Source organism: Nannospalax galili, unplaced genomic scaffold, assembly GCF_000622305.1.
Source record: "Nannospalax galili isolate Female #2095 unplaced genomic scaffold, S.galili_v1.0 scaffold31, whole genome shotgun sequence".
Taxonomy (NCBI): domain Eukaryota; kingdom Metazoa; phylum Chordata; class Mammalia; order Rodentia; family Spalacidae; genus Nannospalax; species Nannospalax galili.
Window position 1 is genome coordinate 121,410 of NW_008332149.1, and position 24,715 is coordinate 146,124.

Consider the following 24,715-nt stretch of genomic DNA (forward strand, 5'->3'; position numbering starts at 1 on the left):
AACAGTGAGGATTGGAGTGGTACCTGCCTGAAATGAACTTCAGCCTCTGACTAGGTTCAGTTCAACACTGTTCCCATTAAGTGGTCCCTAGCGTTCCCCACACTCCCCTGAGGTGCTCTCTGGGCTCTCCCTGAGGTGCTCCCTAGGCTCTCCCTGAAGTTGTTCCTTGGGGCCTCCTGGGGGTATTTCCTGGAATCCCCTGAAGTGTTCCTTGGTCCCCTCTTGAGGTGCTCCCTAGTCTCCCCTGACTTGCTTCCCAGGCCTACCTGAGGTGTTCTTGGATATTCCCATGAGGAGGCCCCTAGTGCTCCCCAGACTGTCCCAAAGTGCTCCCTGGGCCCGCCTGAAGTGCTCCTTCGGGGGGGGTCTCCTAAAGTGCTCCCTGGCCCTCTGGGATGCTCCCCAGTCTCCCCCAAGGTGGTCCCGAGCTGCCCCATAGCCCCCTGAGGTGCTCCCCAGGCTCCCCTGAGGTACTTCCTGGGACTTTCTGACATGCTCTATGGAGCTCTGAGGTGCTCAGTCTTCATTAGGGCTTCTCTGTGGTGGAATAAGACTCACATGCATGAGGCACCTGATCTCACAACTTGACTTTGTCAGCTGTTGACCCCAGGCAGAGAGAGACTCCAGCTCTCCTGGCCTCTGGTTCTCTGTCAGTGAGTCAGGTGGCATCTGTAACCTCACAGACTTCCCTCAGCTTTGGAGTTTTCTAATTTTAAATGTATTGGGACCTTGCCCTAAATATCCTCTCTACGTGGGTTCTCTTTTGTTTTTCATTCTATTTTGAATGTACTGGACAAAGGTGAGGAAAACGGGGCTCTGTGTAGGGCTGTCTTGAGGGTGTCTTCGTGGTTCCCAATTGCAGTGGCATGCTGTGAGCACAGGAGCAGGGGCCCAGAGTTCTTCCTGGCTCTTTTGGGAGGAGTTGAGTAATGGGGCTGTGGAGCCAGTGGGTGGGATGCTCTCACCTGGGAGCTAGTGCACATCTGGGGAGCCCATGTTCTCCTCCCTGGACCAGCCCTGCTCCTGCAGAGGGCCCACTACAGTCAGGATTCTGCAGGTCTCTGTCCCAGGGGCGACAGTAGGCTCTAATCAAGATAGGTTCAGAGGATGTTCTGTCACCAGGGCAGCTGCAGGGACAGGTTACAGTGTCCTGCCACTGTCACCATCTCCTTTCCTTCTGGAAAGTTCTCAGGAGAGGAACCTTGTGAGGCAAGGTAGCCTGTGAGCTGGCCAGAGTGAGATGGGAAAAGCCCATGAGGCCCCAACTTAGCGTGACATGCTCACCCCCGTTCTGTGTTGCAGGCTATGTGGATACGTGTTGTTGAGACTGGCACACACTCATGTTCTCTGTAGCTTCCTCCCAGTTTGAGGAACTTGTCATGTTTGAGGTAGAACCGACGTGAGAAGGGACAGCGGATGGACTGGAGACAGTTGGTACATCCCTTTGTTTCTCTTCCTTTCCGTCTTCCTGTGCCATTAGAGAAATAATGAAGAACAGTGAGAGACAGAGCTGGTTAGCGCCTGCACGTGTTCTGTCAAATGTCGCATCGTGTTGGTTAATGCGCTCTGCAATTCCACCAGAGCCACACTGAGCACTGGCACAAGGCTTTGTGCATGGTGGATCGAGGGCAAAGCCCCAGTCCCTGTTCCCATGAAGCTCAAGTCAAGTTAGACAGGAAGAATGATGGAAGGGTGTCTGCCTCAAGAAATGAGGGCCCTGTGGAGGACCCTGGGCTGAGAGAATCTGTGGGGCAAGAATGAGCTAGAAGTTCAGGCAGCTCCAGGACTTTCCTTGTGGATCCCAGGGCTCTGAGCCAGCCCACCTGTGGCCAGCTCATTGCTTTGCAAGACTCATGCTGGTGGTAAGTGGAGGGACAGGAGTACAGAGACGAGAGATGACAATTCCAGCCAGGAGTTCTGAGTGTCTGGTAGGTGTTGAGGATGGGGGTGGGGGGCAAAGGGAGATGGGAGATGGTGAGAGAGACTTCCCTAATGTTCCCACTTTTGAAGTCGGCTGTGAGTTCGAGGGGAAAGTCACCAACCATCCTCAAGTTCATTGTTAGAGGAAGCTTCATAAGACACACCGAAGGCTGCTGTGACTATGCCCATGACTGGTGACAGGGAACAGGGAAGATTCACAGAAACCAAGGGAAGATGGGCACGAGGCAGAGCCCCCAGTTCCCTTCTCCCCTCAGAGTTAACCTGGTGCCAGCACCTCTCAGCCATGATAGACACGTGACTACATCACACACACACACACACACACACACACACACACACACACACACACACACTGTGGCGTACAGCCACCCCAAGTATTAATGACCAGGGTTCTTACTAGGGCTAAAGCCTCAGGCAAATCAAACTGTGCCTGTTGGCCGGTGCGTTCCAGGGGCTTGGCGGTCGCCTTCATAGTTCTCCACGCCCCGGTTTTCAGTTTGACACAAGAGAAGGGAAAGAAGGCTCTCGGGATGAGTAGGTGGGAAGGAGAAAGGGCCGACCCCACTGGTTCTGTCTCAGGTGCTTACATCCTGCTGTTGTTCACACACTTCCATGGCCGTGGGTGTTCTGTGGCATCTGGGGTGTCTTTGCGGTGTTCCAGATTGATTGTTGTGACTAACAGCTGGGAGACAGCCATGTCTTGCAAAGAATGTGTGTGTCCTTGACTTCTTCAGCCCTTACCTGTGGCTTAGAGGCAGAGCCACCCAGGGGGCTGTTGTGAGGATTACATGCAGCCCTAAGTGTAGGGATTCTTTGCTTATGTGGCACAGAGCTTGTGAAGTCCTAAGAATGGATTTGTTAAAATGTGACTTGAGAAGATTATTGTTTGCTGAGATGGCTCTGCATTGCTCTATGGTGGAATGTTTGGAATCCTTTTGGAGAAGTGCCTCCCTGGGTTGTGGAAGTGTCTCCCTCAGTAACACCCTTCTCCTTCATCTAGGTGAGGCTCCAGGTTGGGCTGTATGCTGTGTACCTTCTGGATTGGCTCACTGTTTTTAGTAAGGAGCAGTTCCTCATTCTGCGTCTAGAAGACCATGCATCCAATGTCAAGTCCACCATGCACAGGGTCTTCCAGTTCCTGAACCTGGGTATGTGTCATGTGTCATGCTCTTTGTGTGTGTGTGTGTGTGTGTGTGTGTGTGTGTGTGTGTGCGCGCGTGTGCACGTGCACACATGCACATGTGCCTGCAAAAGCTGGAGGTTAACATTGAGTGTCTTACTTAATCAATCTTCATATTATTTTTTGAGAAAGGGTTTCTCATTGAACCTGGAACTTACTATTTGGGCTAGAATGATTGGCCAGGGAGTCGCAGAATCTGCCTGTCTCCATCTTCCCAGTGCTGGAATTATAAGCACACAGTACCACACCCAGCTTTTTAAAGTGAGTCCCAGGGATCCAAGCTCAGGTCCTCATGCTTGCCCAGCAAGCACTTTACCCACTGAGCCATCTCCCTAGTCACATGGTATGTGGGATTTGTAGAAGCTCTCTATCTCTAGATCAAGTGTAAACTGGGCAGAGATGGGCTGTGTGAGGCTCAGGAACTCCTGAAGGGAGGCCACATTAGCTCCTGTATATCTCCTGTCAGCTGCACATGGGGCATTGTGTAGGGGTTGGTGAGGGGTGCTCTGAGGAGGAGGAGGGGCTCCTCTGGGGTCCTTTAGCCTAGTAGTGGGAGAGGAGGCCCCAGCTCAACTCACTGAGTGACTGGTAGCCTGCTGTGGGGGAAGGTAGGTCCTGTCACAGCAGGCCTACTGTGATGACTAAGGACCCTAACAGCTGAAGGATTTCGAAGCTTTATGGAAGGAAAAGGACTATGGTTAGAGTTTTGAAGCAGCTGAAGGTCATGGTGGGTGGCTGGGACAGTCCTACAGGGATGTGGGTATTGAGGAGGGGACTGGCCATTACCTCATGTCAGATGCTGCTGGGGAAATTCCTGAAGTCAGAGCCTCATGGCTGGATTTTGGCTGCTGGCTGGGGCTCTGGGGAGAGACAACCTGCCTTCAGCCTGAGAATCCCAGCTCCAAGCCTGGAGCCATGCTGCTCGCTGGCAGAGGTGAGACAGTCACTCGAGGACAGCTATAGCGGTTACAAAGGTCAAACAAGCCACTTTTCCTCACAGGACACTACTACAGTCCTGTCTAATGATCGGAATTTTGTTAATTGAACATTTCTTGAACTGTATCTGTTCACCTTTGGGACCCAGGACCTTTACCCAGTTAATTTTCTTTTTGTTTTGGAGAGCCAGTAATGGGCTGGAGTGTGGGGACTCTTTCCCACCTGAGACTGCAAGCATTTTTCTTTGACTTGGTCACCTGTAGACTCTGTTGCATTGAGGTTGCCTTTTGTTCTTAAGAGGGACAGGTCCATAAGGCTGTTTTTCTGTTTTGCATCACTGTAGGACTAATGACTTTGGCCAGGTCCTGAAAGCCTGGGGTCCAGAGATGGGTTAAGCCAGGGAGCAGCTGGTGGGTCGTTCAGAAGATTGGGAAGTGCAGCCTCAGCTGCAGCCCCTGCCCTGGGGCTTCTCTTTTCCGATGTAATTGCTGTAAGCTGAGGTGCAGTCACTGGGGTCTCTAGCTCATGGCTCCGTCTCAACAAGACGCAGATAGAGTACCCTGGGATTCACCCAGGCTGGGGCCCTTTGCACCACTCAGGAACTCAAAGTGGAAATGGTGATGTCAGAACACCAGGTAGCTGCTTGAAGGAAAAGAAAAACAAACCCCTAAGGCCCTGTATGTAGTTGCCTTGTAGGACAGGGTAGCTGAACTCCTGAGGAGGCCCAAGGTGAGGGCCCCCACAGTGCTTGCCCCTGAGAGCAGCCATGAGACTGGGCTTCAGCATTTCTTTCCAATTTCACATGCATCTACGTTCCTTGACTCCTCCAAGTGAATCCAACCAGACTTGAATCCCCAACACATTTCTTCTTAAAGGGAAGTCCTGTCTCAGCACAAAGCATAGCTGGGAACTCTTGGAAAGTCCCCTTTACCTCCTACCACGCCCGCAGTCTTACATGATCATTTTCCTCTCATTCCAGGGCCTCTAAGTGAGAAACAAGAAGCTTTGATGACAAAGAGTCCCGCATCCAACACACGGCGCCCCGAGGATCGCAGTCTGGGGCCCATGTGGCCAGTCACCCAGAAGATTCTGCAGGACTTCTATGGACCTTTTAATACCAGGCTGGCTCAGGTGCTGGATGATGAAGCTTTTGCCTGGAAGACACCATGAGAGCAGAGATACCTCTGCAGGCACCTGGCCCACTGACTTCTCATTACCATGACTTAAAAGGCTCTTGGTGGAGAAACACTGACAGCGTGAAGAAAATCCCCAGGACCCCTGTCTTCTCCTCCTGAGACACCTGTTAATTGGAACCATTTAGGAGTTTCTCTTGCAGTGTTCAGCAGCTCTGTACCTGACCCTGGCTGAGCTCCTCCATTGGAGTCCTTGGAAAGTGCTCCAGGGCCAGAATTCTGCCTGTTCCCAGAGTGCCCAGCCCTGTCCTCCTGCCTCCTGGAGTATCTACTTGGGTATGGGGTTGGAGAACTCTGGAGTCTGAATAAGCCCAAGCTCACTAGAGGTCATGCCCCGGGCTCACCAGAACCACACCACATGTTATTTTCCAGCACACTTTGCATAGATTCCTAATCTCATCTGGGCAGAGAACAGAGCCTCTTAGAGGATCAAGCCTCATTCATTTTTATTCTTGTTCCCAAGTCAACTCTTCAACAACATATGACATCAGAAATAAGCTCTGTTCGTTTCAGCGTGTGCAAGAGAAGAAGAACTTGGCTTTTGGCAGCACATCCATCTCTGACCTCCTGTTCCGCCCCTGGTGACTTTATTTATGTTTAACAGAAAAGGAACACATTTGAAACAGACTGCTTCCTGCCTTTGACTGGCCCTAGCTCTCTTTTCTGCCTCTTCAGACATGAAGAAATTCAGTTTATAATTAATTGGAAAGGAATTTTTTGCTGTTAATGCCAGAATAGAGCAGCCTCAAGGAATTGAACACTTGGAAAAAAAGTAAGTGGAGCCTCCATCAAGCCTTTAGGGTCACCGGAGAACTCGAGGATGCCTAAATTGTTATTTTGGCTCTGCCTTCTTGTTTGAATACTCTTTTCTTCACATTCTCCATCACGTATGGCCAAACTTCTATGCCCATATAGAAACACAACTCACAGACTCAGTTTGGGCTGTCTGTGGTATGTGATGACTTAGAAAGGAGATTGCTAGGAGTTGTGTTCTTTGTGGAGCTGTCCAAGCTTTTGAGCAGCTTGGTTTGTAGTGGATGAGCTGAAGGTCTTGTCATTTCTTGGAAGGTCCTGGGAAAGACCAGAGAGACCGCTTAAGCCCATGGGGCTGAAGGATGCTCCCTGTGAGCCTGTGTTCTCAGGTCAGGCTGGTCAACCAGTGTCAGAAAGTGCACACACTACGTACCCAACTGTCACTTGCATGTGTGAGACAAACTGGGCTTCGGTGGCATGAGGATGTGCAATGACTAGGCTATGCAAGATCTGCTGCTGCCCACTCTGCCGTCAGATATGAGACACTCAGCCCCTTGGAAGGTTTGGAGAGATCTGGGCCCTGGTACAGCCTGGGCTGCTTCTGCTACTAAAGGGGCTGTGTGTCCTGAAGTCCAAGTGCAGGGACAGTTCCCCCCACCCCGTCCTCACAACCAGCACTTGGCACAGCAGGGAATATCTGGCCTGAACACAAGAATGCTTTGGGGAGAAATCACTTCAGTGTGTGTGTGTGTGTGTGTGTGTGTGTGTGTGTGTGTGTGTGTGTGTGTATTTATTTGGAATACAGAATATGTGTTCACATGTGTGTAGGTGCTTTTCCTGAGTGGGTTCCCCTCAGCTCTCTTGTGACAAGGCTTCGCCCTGCACTTGAGACATGATGCCTTTATGGATTAATTTCTCAGCCAGTACGCCTGTTATTTTCAGTACCTATTTTGCTACTCTACACCAACCATGATCACAGATTTTTTCCTATGCATGTGAGTAACGTGTCTCATAATTCTGCTTCTTACAGAAGTATTACTGAAGGTATTATTTCCAATATTATTTGGTTCATCACCAATCTTTTTATATACACAGCCCCCCACCTTTGTGCCACCCAGGGCCATCCAGAGACCCAGTTTTCTTTCTAGCGGCCTCACTCCAGAGGTCACCAGCATCGCTTTTGCTCAGTTGAAGTTCTTCCTTGTTGACAGCACAGGTAGCATTTTGGGTGGTGGCTGTCAAACCTGTCACTCCACGCCAAAGCGAAACACAGACCTAGTACTGAAGACACTTTGTATCCCCCAAAGCTGCCTGCCGGGTTGTATTAAACTCCAACTCCCTTAGTTGTGTAAAGTGTGATACATGAGTCACATTGATGCTGTACATTTATTAATATTTAACATAATTAAAGACAGACCCACAAAACTGGTACCTACAGAGTGTAGGCCCTCCATCTGCTGACCATTTCCTTCCATGGTGTCCCGGGTGTGCGGAGGACTCCCAGGGAAAGAAGTTCTGTGACTTGCCTATGTTACCTCAGTTCTCACTAAGTGCACAGTCTCACCACAGAGAGATGGGCTTCAATCTTCACAGCAGAAGAAAACTCCAGGGTTGCACCTGTGTCTGGGGACTCCCTGTGGAGTCCTGCTGTGGCTGAGGGTTGGGGTAGGAGGTCCAGTCCAGCTTATAGTGGGCCTAGCATTGTCTTCAGACACAGGAATTTAAGATTAAGTGACCCCGGGCCTCAGGGATGTGAGTTTGAGACACCTGGTGCCTCTCGGTCCATCTCATCACTAGGCAGTAGAGCCTGCTGGGACTTGGTGAGGGGAGGTGAACCTGAGGAAGGAGAGGAGGGTGTAGCAGCCAGTGCCAGCCATCATAACAGAGTACCTCAGAGAGGGCAGCTTACATGGTGTCTTGGCTAGTTTTCTGTTTCTGTGACAAAATACCCTGACAAAAGCAGCTAAGGGAGACATGGTTTATTTTGGCTACAGTTCCAGAGGGATAGAGTCCATTTTGGTGGGGGAAGACAGAGTTCCTCATGGTGGGGGAGACATGTTGGCAGCCAGGAAGGCTATGGTGGCAGGAGAGGGTGGCTGGCTCCTCACATTATGTCCACATTAAGGAAGCAGAAGGAAAACGGGAAGTGGGTCCAAACTCTAAAGCCTTAAGACCCACCTTCAGTGATCCACTTCCTCCAATGAGGCTCTACCTCCTAAAGACGCCACAACTTTCTCAAACGGCACCACCACCTGGGGACCAAGAGTTCAAGCACAGGAGACTACGGGGGTGAGTTGGGCATTTCACATTCAAACCACACAGCCCACGTTTATTTGCTTTCTTGGTTCTGAGGTGGAGGTCGGAGCTCAGGGTGCTGGCAGACTGGTTTCTCCTAGAACCTCTTTCTGTGGCTTTCTGGTGGCGGGTTTCTTACCTCTTCACATGGCGTGCCCTCGGTGCAGGTCCCCAATACTTTTCCCTCTTTTCAGAGGGACACCAGTGAGACCCTAAGGGTCTCATTTTAACTTCATCACCTCTTTAGAGGATTTGTCTCCAAATACAGTCACGTTCGGAGGCACCAGGAATTGGAACTTCAGCACATGCATTGTGGAGGAAACAGTTCAGTCCACACAGAGGACTTGTCTCAGACTTGAGGCTCTGAGAACCTGGGCCATCCTGGACATAACATGGCCCCTGGGTTGGTCCCATAGCTCTGTGAAGGCGCCTCTGAGACAGCATGTCTCCCCAGCACTGCAGCCCACTGTGGTATGTTTGGCATGGAGATCACGGGAAAGAATCCCATGGGCTCAGCACAGCTTGGGACTGGCTTCACTCAGTCAGGACGCTCCTCCCTGGAGGAGGAGGAGGGTGGGGAGACCTGGGGAGCAGGCCAGGCCAGGGCACATCTCTGAGGACTCCTGCCACAGCTCCCTCTCCCTGGAGCTTTTCCCAACCTTGCTGCCATGTGGCACCATTGCCAGGCGGTACTGTGCAGGCTGGTGTTTCTCTGTTGTTGCAGGAATCACACCCTGCAGGCAACCTTGACCCCTGTGGTTGAGACAGATCACTTGTGGAGACTCACAGGAAAACTTAGCTTTGAGACTTTGGGTTTTCCTAGAACTTGTGGGCCAGTTCCCCTTCAGGGCCTTAGAGAAGGAATGGGGTGGGATAGGGCCTGCATCATGGAGTTGGGTGAGTTTTCTACCCATTGCAGCAACAAATGACTTCAATCCCAAAGAGTGCTTTGACCCGTAACCTCCTTAGCCTAGGTCTTTGGAAGGCTGACCTCCAGCCTTACCAGCACTCATCCTTGTGGTGAATTCAGGCTGATCTTGACTCCATGGCCCCAGCTCCTTCCTTCCCCTTGACCACCAAGGTGACCTTAGTGACTTACAACAAGGTAAGTTTCTCATTTCCTTCCTGGAGGGCAGCACTCCTACACCAGCCTCCCTGGGCTGATGCAGGCTACAAGCGGGGCTGTGTCCTCTTCTAGGACTACAGGGTAAGCCATGGCCAGTCCCTTCCCAGCTTTGAGAGGCTTCCAGGTGCTTTGGATTGTGGTTTCTTTCTAGAGCCTCTGTTTTTCCTGCTTCCCTGAACACACAGGTCACCCAGTTTCTGGTAAGGACTCTTGGGGTTACATGTGATAATCTAAGGTTACCCCCATCTCAAGATCTCACCCGCCAAGTCTTGCCATGTTAAGGGATTGATCTGCAAGTTCTGGGGCCCAACTATGGACATCTTCAGAGGCCATTGTTCACAGGAGAGGGGCACTGGGAGCTGACTGGGCAAAGATGGTACAGTGGGTGTCCAGTGGCTGGTCCCTTGTGTTCTCTGTGGGGCCCTAACAGGGCTGAGTGAGTAGGGACTCAGCAGAGGCTCTGAGACAGTGCCTTCCTATTCTGTGATGGGATAAGAGGGACAGGAGTTCCAATTACAAGCCCTCTGGGGTGTGTTGGGTGTGTGCGCGCATGTGTGTTTCCCAAGAAAGTCACCTCACCAAGTCCCCTGTGTAGCCTAGATCAGACTATTACTCGGTACTTAGAGAAGTGTCTTTTGAGTCTCAAGATTTTGTTTGCTTTGTAGTGTTTGTGAAGCTGCCGTCGGTCCAGGAGCCCCATTGCAGCCACCTGGGCAGTTTTGAGCTTCTGAAGTTTCGCTCTTTTTGAGTTCATCGTGTTTCAAAGGGGGACAGCTTGTAAAAGTTGCAACAACAGTCAGGATTATTTCTGTTTCCTGAGAGAGCTTCAAGTTCAAAACCACACTGGCCCCAGCCTCTGCAGGGCTGACCTTCAGCCCCACTGGCATCCATCTGCATCATGGCTCACACTGACCTTGCCATCATGATCTCTGCCTGTTCCCATGGTGTGGGCTGCAGCCCTGGCCTTCCCACCCCAGCCACTAGGCTTGCTCCTCTTCTCTCTCTTCCTGTGCTATTAAGCATAAGCTCAGGCAAAGGGATGGAGGCCTTTGGACAGTGCTGGAGTCCTTGGAGCTGCAGGTTGCTGTCCCAGAGGAAGCCTGCATGGTAGGGAGTGAACACGGGGGCATGGTGGGGGATGGCCAGGTGGCTGGCAAGCAGGGCTGGGGAGGAGCAGCAGTGCCCCTTAATTGCCACTTGCAAGTGTGCAAGGCCTACGCAGGGTCTGCAGGGCCAGACATGCCCCTGTCGAAAAGCAGGGAGAGGAATCCACTGGGTGCTGGGCTGCATGTGTAAGGACAGCTCTGATTGGGGCACAGGATGTGAAAGGGATCTGCTCTTCCACTGTTAACAGCCACTTGCTGGGACAGTAGTCAGGGAAGGTAGGCTCCTTCTGGGCTCCTTAGTGAATGCCAAGGTTACTGGGGACCCAGGGACTTTCTGGAGTGCACACCCAACTGTTTGTATTCTGAAAGGCTCCAGGAAGAGTCAGGCCCTGGTCAGATCTAGAAGCAAGTGGGTCTCAGTTGGAGCTGAAACACGGCCCCTTGACACCTGTGACTTACCCGAGGCAACACCGTGAGATGATAGTGGAGACTCAGCTCAGTGGGTCTGGAAGAATCCCTTCCTGGCTAGACAGAGAAAGGCTGGAGTTTTGAGAATGGAGGTGGGGAGATGCTACCTCTCCTGACTTTATTCTCTACCAAAAAGGAGTCAACCATTATACCCTCAAATTCCACTCCCCCAGGAGGACAGCATGGAAGAGGAGGAGCCCTGAATCTGGAGGCTGGTGCCCCAGTAAATCCATCCTGTAACTGTGGGTATACCACAGGTCTGTGGTACTCATGAACGATTGTCAGACAGGCTGCACACACATCTGAGACTGCATAGTCAGGTGTTCGGAAAGGAGTTGCACAGTGCAACTCAAACTCTTCTTTTTCACTTCAAGGTGCTCTCCTTGGCACCGTGGCTCTCCATCCTCAGAGGGCTGTCTGCACTGAGAGGGTCAGCGCTCCCTTTCCTTTCACGTTTTAGATGCCCTCAAGGACGAGCAGCTGCTTCTGGGGTCGCCTGGGCTGGCATCCGGGTGGTGACAGACATCCTCACTGGGAAGCAAAGGACACTAAGTGCAGCCGCTCCATCCGAAGGCCTGCCGTGCAGTCCTGACTGACAGATTGTGCCCCTACCTTCCATGCCCCGGGCTGGCCGGACCAAGGGCTGAGCCTCACACACAGACAGGCTATTGGAGGCTGGCTTGTGTTGAGGTGTCCCTCGAGACCTGAGTCCTGAGTCACAGCCTGAAGTGGACAGCCCCACCCTCTGGCCTCAGCCCTGCCTGGGTGGCACCGAGGTACACACCCTTGCTAGAACTTGTCCCAAGAACTAACGCTTTATTTTCTCAGTAAATATTTTCTGAACATCCACTTTGCACAAGGCACTGGGCCAGGCACCGGGGCACAGTTAGTCAGTGGCTCATTCACTTATTCATTGATATTTTGGTCCTTCATGTGTGCCCAATATTGGAGGAAGGGCAGAACTGGCCCCCACCACATGGAGCTGGGACCTGGCTCGCAGGGCAGATATTGATCAGAAATTTACCCAAAGCGGAGGCAGCGTGAGGGGAGGCGATGGGACAGTGACACCTTTAAGGTTAGGCTCCAACCCCCTTCTCAGCTTCTGTGGTTTCTCATCTCCTTGCTGTCCCACCCCAGCCCCCAGATGAAGCCTGAGGACCTGGATGGAACCTCTGGGGATGGCTTCTCTGGATGCTTAGGCACCCCAAGGCCCTGGGCTCCCACTCTCGAGTCTCCATTCTCTAACCCTTAGCCATGTTTTAGATCTTGGGAGCCTGTGGCCCCTCATCCACCTCAGGAGGCATCCTGTATCTATTTGCTCTAAAAGATGGAATGGTAACTGCCAGACTTCATGGGTCCCAGCAGCAAAATGGAAGCCTTTCAGTACTAATTTAAGAGGATTGATCTCCAATAGTCACTGTTGGGATTCAAAATACAATAATGCAGTACAATTTCTTGGTTGAAAATTTGCTTATGTGAAGAAAAGGATTCCTTCTGGGGCGAGTGACAATTCGCTTAACACAGTACAGCCTGTTGGGTGGCAGGTACCCATCTGCAGATGTCATTCCAGGCCTAACCTCTAAGCCCCACATGCCTGGCTGACAGCTTCTTCCTCCTGAAACTCACTAACTTCTTGCTGGTCCTCCAGCAGCCTCAGAGGGGGCATGGGGGCGGTGCTTTTCCTCTGTTTCCTCTTTCCAAGCCTGCAGTGGTGGGCCCCTACCCCAGGCTACAGCTTTCCTCCTCCAAAGACCTCATCACAGCTGGTCATATCCAGTCCTTGACCTCGAAGCTTCTCTTGCTGGTAACTCTCCCAGCCCCAGCTCAGAGCCCAGGGAGGTACACCCTCTGGGGTTAGGAGTGGACTCTAGCCTGAATGACAGGATCAAGCTCTTGAGCTCCACCTCACCCCAGGACCTTCAGACCCTCCCCCTCAGAGCCTACCTCAGCTTCTTGGCTGAGCTCCACCCAGACCTTGGTCTCTCACAGGCTGATCCCTGCCCTCCCTTCACCACCTGTCCCAGATTGCCTTTTGTTGCTGTGATTTAAAACACTGACCAGAACCAACTTGGGGAGGAAAGGGTTTGCATGGTTTACAGGTTACAGTCCATCATCGAGGGAGGCCAAGGCAGGGGCTGAAGCAGAGACCTGGTGTCCCCCCGCCCCTGGCTTGCCCACCTACCGTTCTTATACAACCCAGGTCCGCCTGTTCAGGGATGGCACTGCCCACAGTGGACTTGGCCCTCCTCCATCAATTAGCAATCAAGAAAATGCCCCACAGACATGGCCAGTTGAATGGAGGAAATTCCTCGTTAAAGAGGAGACTCTAGCTTGTGTCAAGTTGACAAAATCTAGCGAGTACACCACCCTCTTGATCTCACAAACCTTTCCTGGGAGCCTCTGCCCTTGACTGCTTCCTTCAGGTCAACCTCAGAGGCATCCCTTGTGCTAGTTAGATGCTATTGTACTTTGGCCTCTTGGGAGCTTGCTTGCTGACCTCTGAGGAATGGATCCTTCCAGGCTGGCCAACCCCTAGAACTCCTGGGCTCCTGAGAGACATTTATATGCAAAGGAGTCAGTGCAAGCCAGAAAGCCCCTCCTTTATGGAGTTCTAATGAGCCTCTTTCCTCCCCTCCACTTTCCCTCAGGGAAGGTGTCAGACAACTGGGGCAGGTCCTGCACCCTGATACCCCATGTAAGTCTCAATGGACATGACTGTCCTCTCTCTCCATTTCCTCCGAGGGAAAGGACAGACAAGGTTCACACTTTCCTTCCCTTCCCTCTCTGCCTCCCAGCCCATTCTATGTGATACAGTGTAGAGTGGCCCAGTTCCACTGCTGAGCCATGAGTGACCATCATCTGCCTCTGCACCTCTCCAACCATGCTGCTCTCCTCTGAAGCCCTGGCGTCCTCAGCTCATGATGGATGGAGTGTGAAGGCCTGCCCAGCCCCAGGTTCCCCTTGACCCAGTCCTGCTGACTCAGACCCCAGCTATCCCAATTAACCTGTCAGTTCTCTGCTGCCCTCAGTGCCCCAGACCTGCATCTGATGTCTCTTTGTCACACATGCCCTTCCCAGGCCTTTGTGGTCTCTTTTCCAGCCGTTTGCCTATGTTGGGACCTGTCCTGAAGGCCCCAGCCTTGTCCCTTGGTTGTGTTAAGAGTACTTACCACATAACTGTCATCTGAAAATGTGTCATTTGTGACCTGCTACTGCTTATGATCCCTTGGCCCAGAAGAACCATTAACTCCATTAGACAGAGGGTCTGTCTGTCCACAGCCATATCCTCAGAGCCTGGACTGGGACCTGCACACTTAGCCAGTCAGCAAACCTTGAAGGAACAAAGTAATGCAAAATGGTTCCTTGGGATATGACCTTGGGACTCCTCTGGGGTTAGGGTTGGTCCTAAGAAAGTGGACAGGATACCTTTGGAGAGCTCAGACCTCTTGCAGGGGCTGCAGGTGGCCAGGGATGCCAGCCAGGCAACTGAGAAAACAGCTGGCCTTAAGCAGAGCCCTGGAGGCTGGCAAGATCTGGAAGCAGGAGCCGTGGCTGGGAGGTCAGCCTAGAAGGAAGGCCCAGGACAGCCAGGCAGGGAGGTGGGAAGGCACAGGATCGGGCACATCTCAATGTCCCTAAGAAGGGGGTAGACTGAAGTCAAAGAGACATGGAATGACCTCTGTTGGGTTGTGTGTGTGTGTATGTATGTGTGTGTGTGTGTGTGTGTGTGTGTGTGTGACAGAGGACACTGTGTCTTCTGCCTTCTTTCCTGCAGAATGGGTTGTACTCAGCCATTTCTCAGGAAGATATTTAGGGCTGCGTATCTACATCCCAGTTAGGGAAGTTGGCTATGGGCTTAGGAGGCAAGGCACCCAAAGGTCAGGGAGTTGGGTGAGGTAATGGTGTACTGAGCCTCCCATCTGACATTCCTGGAGCAGGAAGCCACTTGGTCAGAGCTCTGGGTTATCATTGTAGAGACTATAGAAGAGCCAGGTGGGAGGCCAAGGTTGGGGACTAGTGGTCCAGGTAAGTGGTCACAGAGATAGGGACAAAGTGGGTTGGATACTCGAGGATCATCTCAAAGGCACTGTGCCAGTGGGAGGTGATATAAGCCATGATAGCAAAAACACACCACAAGAGCTGTTGGCTTTTGTTGAGAGTGAGTACGTATGCATGCTCATACATAATTCCCATTTTACAGAGGAGGAAGCTGGGGCTCAGAGAGGTTAGGTGACTTCTTTAAAGTCACATAGGAACCAGTGTTTGGATCTACAAGGCCTGCCTTCCATTACTTTGATGAAGAGTGTAGAGAACATTGAGGAGGTGGGGAAAGGCAAGGATTAGGCTTGGAGCTGGTGTCCAACCCAAGGCAGAGTAGAAGTGTTTACAACAGTGGGAGGGGGCAGGTTGGGTCATCATTCTTGTGGCATCTGAGAATGGAGTTAGTCAGGTGACCTGATTATCTGTAATTGTCAACTTGACACAGCCTAGGGTCATTCGAGCTGAGAACCCTCAACTGAAGAATTTCCTAAGTCAAGATGGTCTTTGGGCATGCTTGCAGGGGACTGTCTTGATTGTTAAATGATATAGGAGGGCCCAGCCCACTGTGAGCAGCACGGTTCCCTGGGCAGGTGGTCCTGTGCTGTGTAAGAGTACTAGCTAAGCATGAGCCAGTGAATGAGCCAGCAAGCAGCATCCTCCGTGGCTTTTGCTTCAAGTTTCTCCTCTGACTTCCTTCAATGATGGACTCAGACCTGGAAGTAGAAACTCTTTACCCCCAAGTTGCATTTGGTCAGTGGTTTTTGATCACAGCAAGAGGATGAAACTGGAACATTGGGCAACCTGGTTAGGTCAGGAAATCCTACTAACACACATGCATTCCTTAAACATTAAATAAACTATTTATTTGGTAATGCTGGAGATTGAACCCAGGGCCCTGTACGTGCTACTAAAGATGCTATTTTTACTTAAGACATTTAAAGTATGCTGACTTGCCTGTCTCTTGGTGGAGGGCCAGAGTCTTTTCTCAGCACTGATCTGTGCACACAGTTATCTCAGCCACAGAAGCCACAGCATGATGAATCAGTACCGATTTCCAGTTCACTTTTTCTAACGGGCGTGAGAACCAGGGAGTATTTGCAAAGCTACATGAGGCAGGCTCTTTGATCCTCACCCATGCAAGACTTTTAGAGGCTGTCAGCCTGGCTTTCTTCAAGAAGCTTGCTTTTGTACTTTTCTTTGTGTGTGCGCATGTGTGTGCAGGTTCGTGTGCACACACGTGCACGTGCTGTGGAGGCCCGGAAGTCGACTTCTGGTGTTTTCCTCAACTGTTCTCCACCCTATTTTTATTTCTTCTGTGTGTGCGCACGCATGTGTGCACATGTGTTTGTTCCCAGTGATCTTAAATAATGTTAAGACTATAAAGACTCCTGGGACTAGCCAGTTTTGAAACTGATGATTTATCTAATAGTTAATTAAATAGTGCATTTATAATGTCCAAAACAACTGGCATAAAAAGGCCTGGGAACAAATATAATTGAATTGCAGTGAAAATAAAATTGACTAGAGCATTTTGCAAAATGGCCCAAAACCAGGAGAGCCAAGCACACATGCCCTGAACATCAGCTGGGATGTTTAGTGACATGGTAAAAAGCCTGTGGCTGGGGAGGCCAGAGATGTGAGGCCTCTGTGGTAAAAGAGACTACAGCAGTCATGCCAATACCAGTCATCACTGAGCACAGGGTGGGCACCAGGTCCCTTCAAAAGGCACCTGTGAGCCCCTTGCTGGGTCCCACGACATTTAGAGCAGGTCCTGTCTCTACCTTGGTTCCATTATAGACAGAGAACAGAGGCTCAGAGAGGCCAATGAACATGCCCAGGTCCCAAGGTCTTGAGCTCCGGTCTATTGTCCTCCAGAGACAGAGTCCAAACTCCAGCTTCTCAAATCAGAATCTATGAAAAGTTTCCAAGGAAGCAATTGGAATTTTCTGGACAGTCTGGGCTGAGAGGCCAGGCAAGGCCTGCACAGGCAGTAAGGGCTGAGGTTAGTCTTGGCAACATCTTTAGGGCCATTCCCCCAAGGAAACGGCAGAAGTGACCAATCGGGCCTCTCATGATGCTGTGCTGCACCCATAGATGCTCCACTGTGGCCTCTGCTACCTTCCCCCATGTCCCTTCTGGGTCCTGCTGTGTGGTGTACTGCTGACTCTGTGGAGAAGCCCTGGGCTGCACACAGCCAGCCAGTTCTGAAGTCAGCCCAGCACTCCTGTGGTCAGAGGCTGCTGTGGGTTCGAGTCATGGTGGAGGAATGGGGTTTGGCCGCTTTCCTCCAGCCCACAGAGGGACCCTTGTACCTCTCCACAGTGGCTGTGGCAACCGACTGTTTACTCCCACCTCCACATGAGATAATCTGGGGAACTCCTGCCATGGTCGTTACTTTCAGCAAAATGGAATTCTGGAAATTTCCTAAGGGAGCCAGCAGCAATTCTAAAGGCAGAGAACCAAGCAGCCTGTAAAGGCTCAGCTTAGGCAAATGTCCTGTCCACCCCTCACCTCCTTCTCACCCATGCTTCCCGCTCTGTTGTTACCCAAGCTGTTCCAAACTTGGTTTCTTACTGTAGCCCAAGACCAAATTCAAGGACTACTGCTTCCTATAAAAGGGTTGGCTGAATTGTCCTTGCCCCATCCCCGGATACCCAGCCATGCAGTGAAGTTTCTAAGAGGGAACAGAGGGTGCCTGGAGAAAGCCCTAAACTGGGGGCCACCAAGTGCTGAATGCTTTAGGCAGGTGGTTTAACCTCTCTGAGATTCAGCTTCCCAGCTAGATTGGGGTGAAAATGTGGAAGCTTTCACAGGGGCCCTTTCAGATCTGCTTTTCATTGGTTTTTGAAAACAAATCACTTGACCAAGCCATTTAAATTCCTAGTGTTCAGGAAGCTGAGAAAGACAGCCCTCTGTTGCTCTCTTGTGGCCAGCTTGGGCGTTTTGCAGCCACAAGGCCTTACCTAGTCTTTCTGAACAGGAACAGCCCCACCAAGACTGGACCATCTCTATCTGCCAGGATCACAACTGACCTGGGTCAAGGGTAACCCCAGCAAAAGGATGCCCGAGGGACAGGTCTAAGTTCATCTAGCAGGCTGAGGTTTTGAAGAGGCCCGGCTGTAACTGTGGATCCCTCAGCAGAAGGTCTACGTGCTGCTCTCAACCCTTTCCTGAGTTTGTTCAGCAGAGGTTAGCTGTAGTCCTGTAGAGCATGCCAACAGCAACCCTCAGGGACAAAAGTCTGGGGGAACGTACACTGACACTGGCCTGGCCCCTGCACACCACTGCTCATCTAAGTCCTGGAGCGCAGCTGTGGGTTGGCTGAGTGGAAACAGCACCCTCAAAAGCACCTTAGCAACTGGTCCAGACACCCCACCTCCCTCCCACCCAGTTCTTCCAGCCTAGAGTCGCCTCCCTTCCCTACCTTTTCCCAGAACCTCTGCCCTGAGTCCTCATCCTGCAAAACTCTAGGTCTGTGGATGGCTGAAGGACTGTCACCCACGCCAGGGGGCCTTGGAGGTGCAGTGTTGGTGATGGGGAGGGAAAGGGGCAGAGTCTACCTGCAGACCCAGCAGGGCTTCTGTCCTCTCCAGCTCTGTCCTAACCTTCCTGTCTCTGAGCCTCCCCGTCTTTCCTCTTGCTCCAAATTCTCCTCTCTCCTTGCAGAATGGCTGCCTGGCTCCAGGCCACTACCTCCACACCTCTGCCCCTTAGTCCTCCTACTCACACTCCAAATCATTTCTTCCCAGGTTCAGAGACGTTCAGCAGGCTTGGAGGACCATGGCTCACCCACTCCTGCCCCTTTCCCACACTGCTGCCTTCTGTGTTATTTCGTCACCATCCAGCCTAGTTTAGACACTGGCACCAGCTTCTTGGCACCTTATTGTCTGCTGTGGAGTTCTTGCTGCTCTTTCCTTTCTGCTTCTGCTCTCTCCCCCTAGCAGTGATGGGGTTTGCTTGGCCAGGCAGCGCTGGGGTGTCGTTTAGCTTTCTCATCACTGGACTTCTGTACACAACTTAAGAGGGGGAAGTTATTTTGGTTCACAGATTCAGAGGTCTCAGTGCACTATGATAGGGAGGATGTGGCCAAAAAGAGCTTGCATCCTGGCTGCCAGGAAGGGGGAGGGGGGCATGCAAAAAAGGGGGAACACACTATGGGCTCTCTCCTTTTCCTCCCTTGATCCCATCTCGGCCCCCGTGGTGCTGCTCACTTTCAGTGTACATCTTTCTTCAATCTTCTCTGGAGTCACTGTCACAGACACCAGCACACCCAGAGGTGTGCTTTAGCTAATCTAGGCTTCCTCTCCATTCAGTCAGATTGATAACCAAGACTAACCACTGCACATGGCTTTGAGTTTGGGGTTCCCAAGGGCAGAGGGGCTAGAGAAGCTGCAGCAATGTGGATTTAGGGGTTACATTCCCTACAAGAAGCCAAGTGGAGGGGCTGGAGAGATGGCTCAGTGGTACAGAGCACTGGCTGTTCTGGCAGAAGACTAGGGTTCAAATCCCAGCATCCTCATGGCAGCTAACAACTATCCATAACTCCAGTTCCAGGGGACCGATGCTCCCTTCTGTCTTCTGTGAGCATTGCATGACACGGGTGCATTTACATACATGCAGGCAATATTCTCATACACATAAAATAAAAATAATAAAATATTTTAAAGAAGCCAAGTGGAACCCATCCCATTGCCAGGACACTGGAAGGATGCTGTCTGAACCATCACAGAAAATGACCCAACTTTCTGGTAGCTCCTGAAAGACAGTGTTTGGGAGATTCAGTTTGTGACCCTTAGCTCTACTCCTTAGCTCCCTTCCAGCTCTACTGACCCTTCACCTTCCTTACCCACCTCCCCGTAGCACCTCCTACCACCCCTCTGGAGCAGAGCCCAGCATCAGAAGAAAGCCTAGATAGTCTCAGCAGGGAAATGAGCCATCGAGTCCACTCATTCAGTGACCCGAGTTACACACACACACACACACACACACACACACACACCTGCCTAGCTGCCAAGCAGACGGCTATGCCCATCCTGGCACTGGGGAGCACATGTACCCGCTGTGCTCAGAATGCTCCTGTGTTCCCTCTGGCCCTCCTTGCACCCTCCTTGCTCCTCCATTCTTTCAACTCTCCTCATCCTTCCTATCTACACGGCCTGTAAAATGCTCCCAACTGTCTACCTCCCAGGTCACTAACGCGTTCTACAGGTCTATACCATCGATTCTGCTATCAAAACAATTATTAAATTTTTAATGAGCTTTTGGAAATTATTTGTAGTCTTAAAACTGTAATTTGGCTCATTATCGTCTGGCTGTTATTTTATTCTCAGAGAATATTGTTCTTTCAATATAATTTTTATTACTTTTATGCACTTAATAGTTTCAAACATTGGGTCTATAATTTGATCTGGACCATTGTTAGCAAGTGCCTGGGGATCTAATTATTGTGGTGATTGTGTCTACTTACTTTTCCCATTGTGAGTGGGATTTGAGGGTATGACCTTAAGAAGTGATATGAGGAGCTGGAGAGATGGCTCAGTGGTTAAGAATGCTGGCTGTTCTTGCAGAAGACCTGGGTTTGAATCCCAGCATCTACATGGCAGCTAACAACTGTCCATAACTCCAATCCCAGGGGATCCCACAGCCTCTTCTGACCTCCGTGGGCATTGCGTGACATGGGTGTACTTACCTACATGCAGGCAATACACACATACACATAAAATAAAAATAGTAACAAAAGAAGTGATATGAAATTGGAAGGAGGGATACTGGGGGTGGATGGGTTGGGAGGTGGGCAGGAAAATGGGGAGAAAAGCTGGGGTAGAGGAGAAACCAAAACAAGTGTGTATGAAAATGTTAGAAGGGAATCTGTTACTTTGTGTGCTAATATAAAAATAAATAAATAAATAAATAAATAAAAAGAATAAAGAATTGCTAGAGACCAGAAAACAATGGGTTCAGATTATGGGAGGTAGGTCTTTAGACCACTGTGAGCTGACCTAGGTATTAATACAAAAAACAACTAGAAAATACCCTTCTCAGCTCTGTCCTCAAATATCTGTCCATCTCTTTGTAATTAGTAGACAAGTCTGAAAGAAGGAAAGTGGGCTGCTCCCAGCAGAACTAAAGTAGAAACAAATAACCACCAATGACAAACAAATAACACCTCAACGAACCTCAAGCAAGATGAAGCAAAAGAAAGCCACGACGTCGTACTCAAGCTGCTGTAAGTGCTGAAGAAACTTCCTCCCGTGCTGTTCCATTTTTCCACAGGGCATCTGTCTGCCCCACCGTGGAAGAACCACTGGAGCTGGAATGATCCTCAGTCATAGAAACCATTGCAGCAAAAATTGACGGTGATTTAGATCCTTGGAATGGGGAGGGATTTACTTACTTTGGTGGGAAGTAGATAAGAAAACTTTGATCTGATTCCTTCTCAACAGAAGGCCTTGCTGCATTTTTCTGAGTAGAGTCTGGTTTGGTCTGAACACGTCTTTAGGGTTTTCTAGTTTTTCTTGTGAGGAGGGGCAGTGTGGCAGGACCCCACTATTTCCAGAGTTCAGCCCCATTCAGGTCAAAGCTTTCCCCTATGGGTGTTAAAGCCCAACCAAGAGCGTGGGACACACATATAGTCCCTGGCTCTGTGGCACTGGCTTGTGAATTCACTCACAGTTGGTCCTGTCATTTCGTCATTTCTTTTGACTCCTGGGCTAAGCATGCACTTTACCACTGAGCTACATCAGCAGCTCTTTTTACATTTTTAAAAAGGAATCTTTGCAAATTTTATACAATATATTTTGGTCATATTTAGACCGTCTCCCCTACCTGAACCCCTTTTATAGCCACCCCCCACCAGATTTCATGAACTCTGTCATATTAAAGCCTATCAAGTTAAGTTTCTTTCCACAAATGTCCTTTGGTGTATGTCCATCCACTGGAGCCTGATTAACCTACGTAGCACCACACCCTAAAAGAAAATCAACTTTCCCAGCAATTATTGGTTGTCAAGAGTTCATCAGCAAATGCTGGGCCTTCTTTCCCATTTCCCCACTTCTATGCTGGGATTTTGTCTGGCCTGAGCTTGCATAAGAATTGTACATGCTGACACCATTGCTGTGTGTTCAAATGAGTAACTGATGAGCTGGAAAACTCTGCTTTCTTGTGGTCACCCACCACCTCTGGCTCTTACAGCCTTTCTGGGTGCTCTTCCACAATGGTCTCTGAGCCTTGAGTGGCAGAGGTTTGGTACAGGCATCCTATTCGAGGATAAGCACAACTTTTTAAAAACATTTTTTGACTGTTGTATGCATGTGTACATGTTCATGTGTGTGTACATGTATGGTGGTCTCTGAGCCTTGAGTGGCAGAGGTTTCGTACAGGCATCCTATTCGAGGATAAGCACAACTTTTTAAAAACATTTTTTTTGACTGTTGTATGCATGTGTACATGTTCATGTGTGTGTACATGTATGTATGCACGTATACATGCACATGTGTGCACATGAGTGGGGGAGTCACAAGTTCATATGTTTGAATATTTAGTTCCCCAATAAAAGGCACTGCTTTGGGAGGCTGAGGAAACTTTCTAAAGTCTCTTGACTGCCTATGAGCTTTTTAATGAATGTCAGATAGTGTGCATCCTTTCCTCTGATAGGTGGGTGGCTGTGGGATTCACTGCCTCAGTCCACTGGTTGCTGAGCTAACTGAAGGCTGGGGGCAGTACTGGCACCTCTGTGCATCCCTGGCTCATGCCTACTCTTGGAGATTGGATTTAGGGGTTTTGTGTTGAGAGGCTGAAGCGTTCACCTGGGTCCTTGCCCTATGGTGAGTTCGGAGTTCAATTCTTGTGTCTTTACTACAGTGAGACTATTGGGGCCTCCACTTGGCTCCTTTGAAACTCATAGTTTCCCTTTCGAACAGCACCAGGAAACCTCAAATTTCATAGGTAGATGCTGAGTTGAGATTGGGGCTCAGTACTTTGTCCTGTCTTAAGGGATTCCAGCTCTTCCATCTTCAATAATCTATTTCCGTTTCCTGTCTAGACCTGTGAGCCTACCAATACCACTGCTGGTTTCCCTGCTCCTTCTAATGGCCTATGCCCAGGCCCTTGACCTCCTGCCCTCTGTTCAGGATTCCTAACTGCCCTGGCTGTGGGGAGGGAAGATTCATCTTTGCAGGGATTTTTCCCTCTCTGGAACCTTGACCTTCCCAGCCTGGGGCTCATCAGCTCTTCAGAGCCTTCCAAGAACTGCATCTGTGTAAACCGCCAGCTCTCTTGTTCTTGTTGGGAAGATTGTTCTCTGGAAGCTCTGTGAGAGAGACAAATCCTTCTGTTTTGTGTTTGGGTCATTGTATGCTTTTGAACCTATTGTTACTCCAACCTAGCCCTCTTCCAGCAGATACAAATTCCAGTCAGCAGACAGCAATGTGCTTTTAGGAGAAAGTGGCTCATAATAGTTAGCTTTTCAAGTTGTTGAACCAAAAGGACTTGTACAGATTATAATTTACAACCTGAAGGCTGTAATTCTGACTTTAGACTACCATATTATCTGTAACATAACAGAATCCAGTCAAATACTGGGAGAAGGGGATTTTTTTTTAAATGTTGCATCAGGGCTGGAGAGATGGCTCAGTGGTTAAGAACACTGGCTGCTCTTACAGAAGACTTGAATTTGGTTCCCAGCACCTGCATGGCTAACAACCATCTATAACTCCAGTTCTAGGGCATTCAACACCCTCTTCTGTCCTCCCTGGGCATTGCATGACAGATGCACTTACATATTTGCAGCCAATACACTCATACACATAAAATGAAAATAATTAATAAAATATTAAAAATGTTCCTTTTTGTTCTTTCTGCTACTAGAGATTAAACCCAGAACCCCACACACACCAGGCCAGGCAACAATTTACCACTGAGCTATATCTTATTATAAAGATAACACTCACAAAAATTTAAGTTAATATAGAAGTAAAGAAAAAGGATCCAAAACCCAGTACTTGTAGGAAAGTGCTATGTACCTATCATTACACCTTCCAGTCTTGCTGCGATATATTTGGCCTAGTTGATGTCGTATCATGCATGTCCTATATCATGCCAAATCAAGTCAATCACATCACCAATCATATTACGTTATGTCTTGCCATAGCATGTTATATCTTATGTCATCAAATAAAGAATTCTGTATTACTTATGTCATCAGATGAACAATTTTATATACTGCTGAAAAACCACACACATTAACCAAAAGTTAACATAGCATAGGCTGTGTGCCCCTGACCCACTCAGCCAAGGTTGCTGTGCCTCAGTTTCCTTACCTGTAAAACACCTCCATTTCACAAGGCTGTGGTGAAAACCCATAAGCTAATCTAGACAGAGTTCTTAACCTCATCCCAGATGCACAATTGCTCAATGAGTTGAACCAGTGGTAATGATGACTGTATTCTCATCTCAGTGTTGAGGGACACCAACATGAGAGGACTTATAATGTGCCCATGGCCACCCTGCTCTGAGCAGCATACCTGGTTCCCACTCTGTTCTGCTCAACATCAGGCTCTCTCCATCGGCACCTTCTGCTTCCAATGGTACTCAATACCAGGCTGGGTGAGGGCCAGCAGGGAACCCGAAAGCTTCCCCTGGCATCCAGGTACTGGGCAAATGAGTCTGCTATCAACTG

General features: G+C 50.0%; 1 protein-coding gene across 3 annotated transcripts in view; it reads left to right on the forward strand.

The window, feature by feature from the left end:
• The window catches only part of Chst15 (carbohydrate sulfotransferase 15), a 97,059-nt gene extending 74,720 nt beyond the window's left edge, over positions 1–22,339 (forward strand). For 2 of the 3 annotated variants that reach the window (XM_008827247.3, XM_029560714.1), the window contains 2 exons: positions 2,942–3,089; positions 5,037–7,440. In XM_008827247.3, the coding sequence (XP_008825469.1) occupies positions 2,942–3,089; positions 5,037–5,227 (339 nt within the window). In that variant the 3' untranslated portion in view covers positions 5,228–7,440. Of the gene's footprint in view, positions 1–2,941; positions 3,090–5,036; positions 7,441–21,119 lie in introns of those variants that run through there. The other variant, XR_607054.3, reaches the window with a different exon arrangement.
• The last annotated feature ends 2,376 nt before the right edge of the window (positions 22,340–24,715 follow it).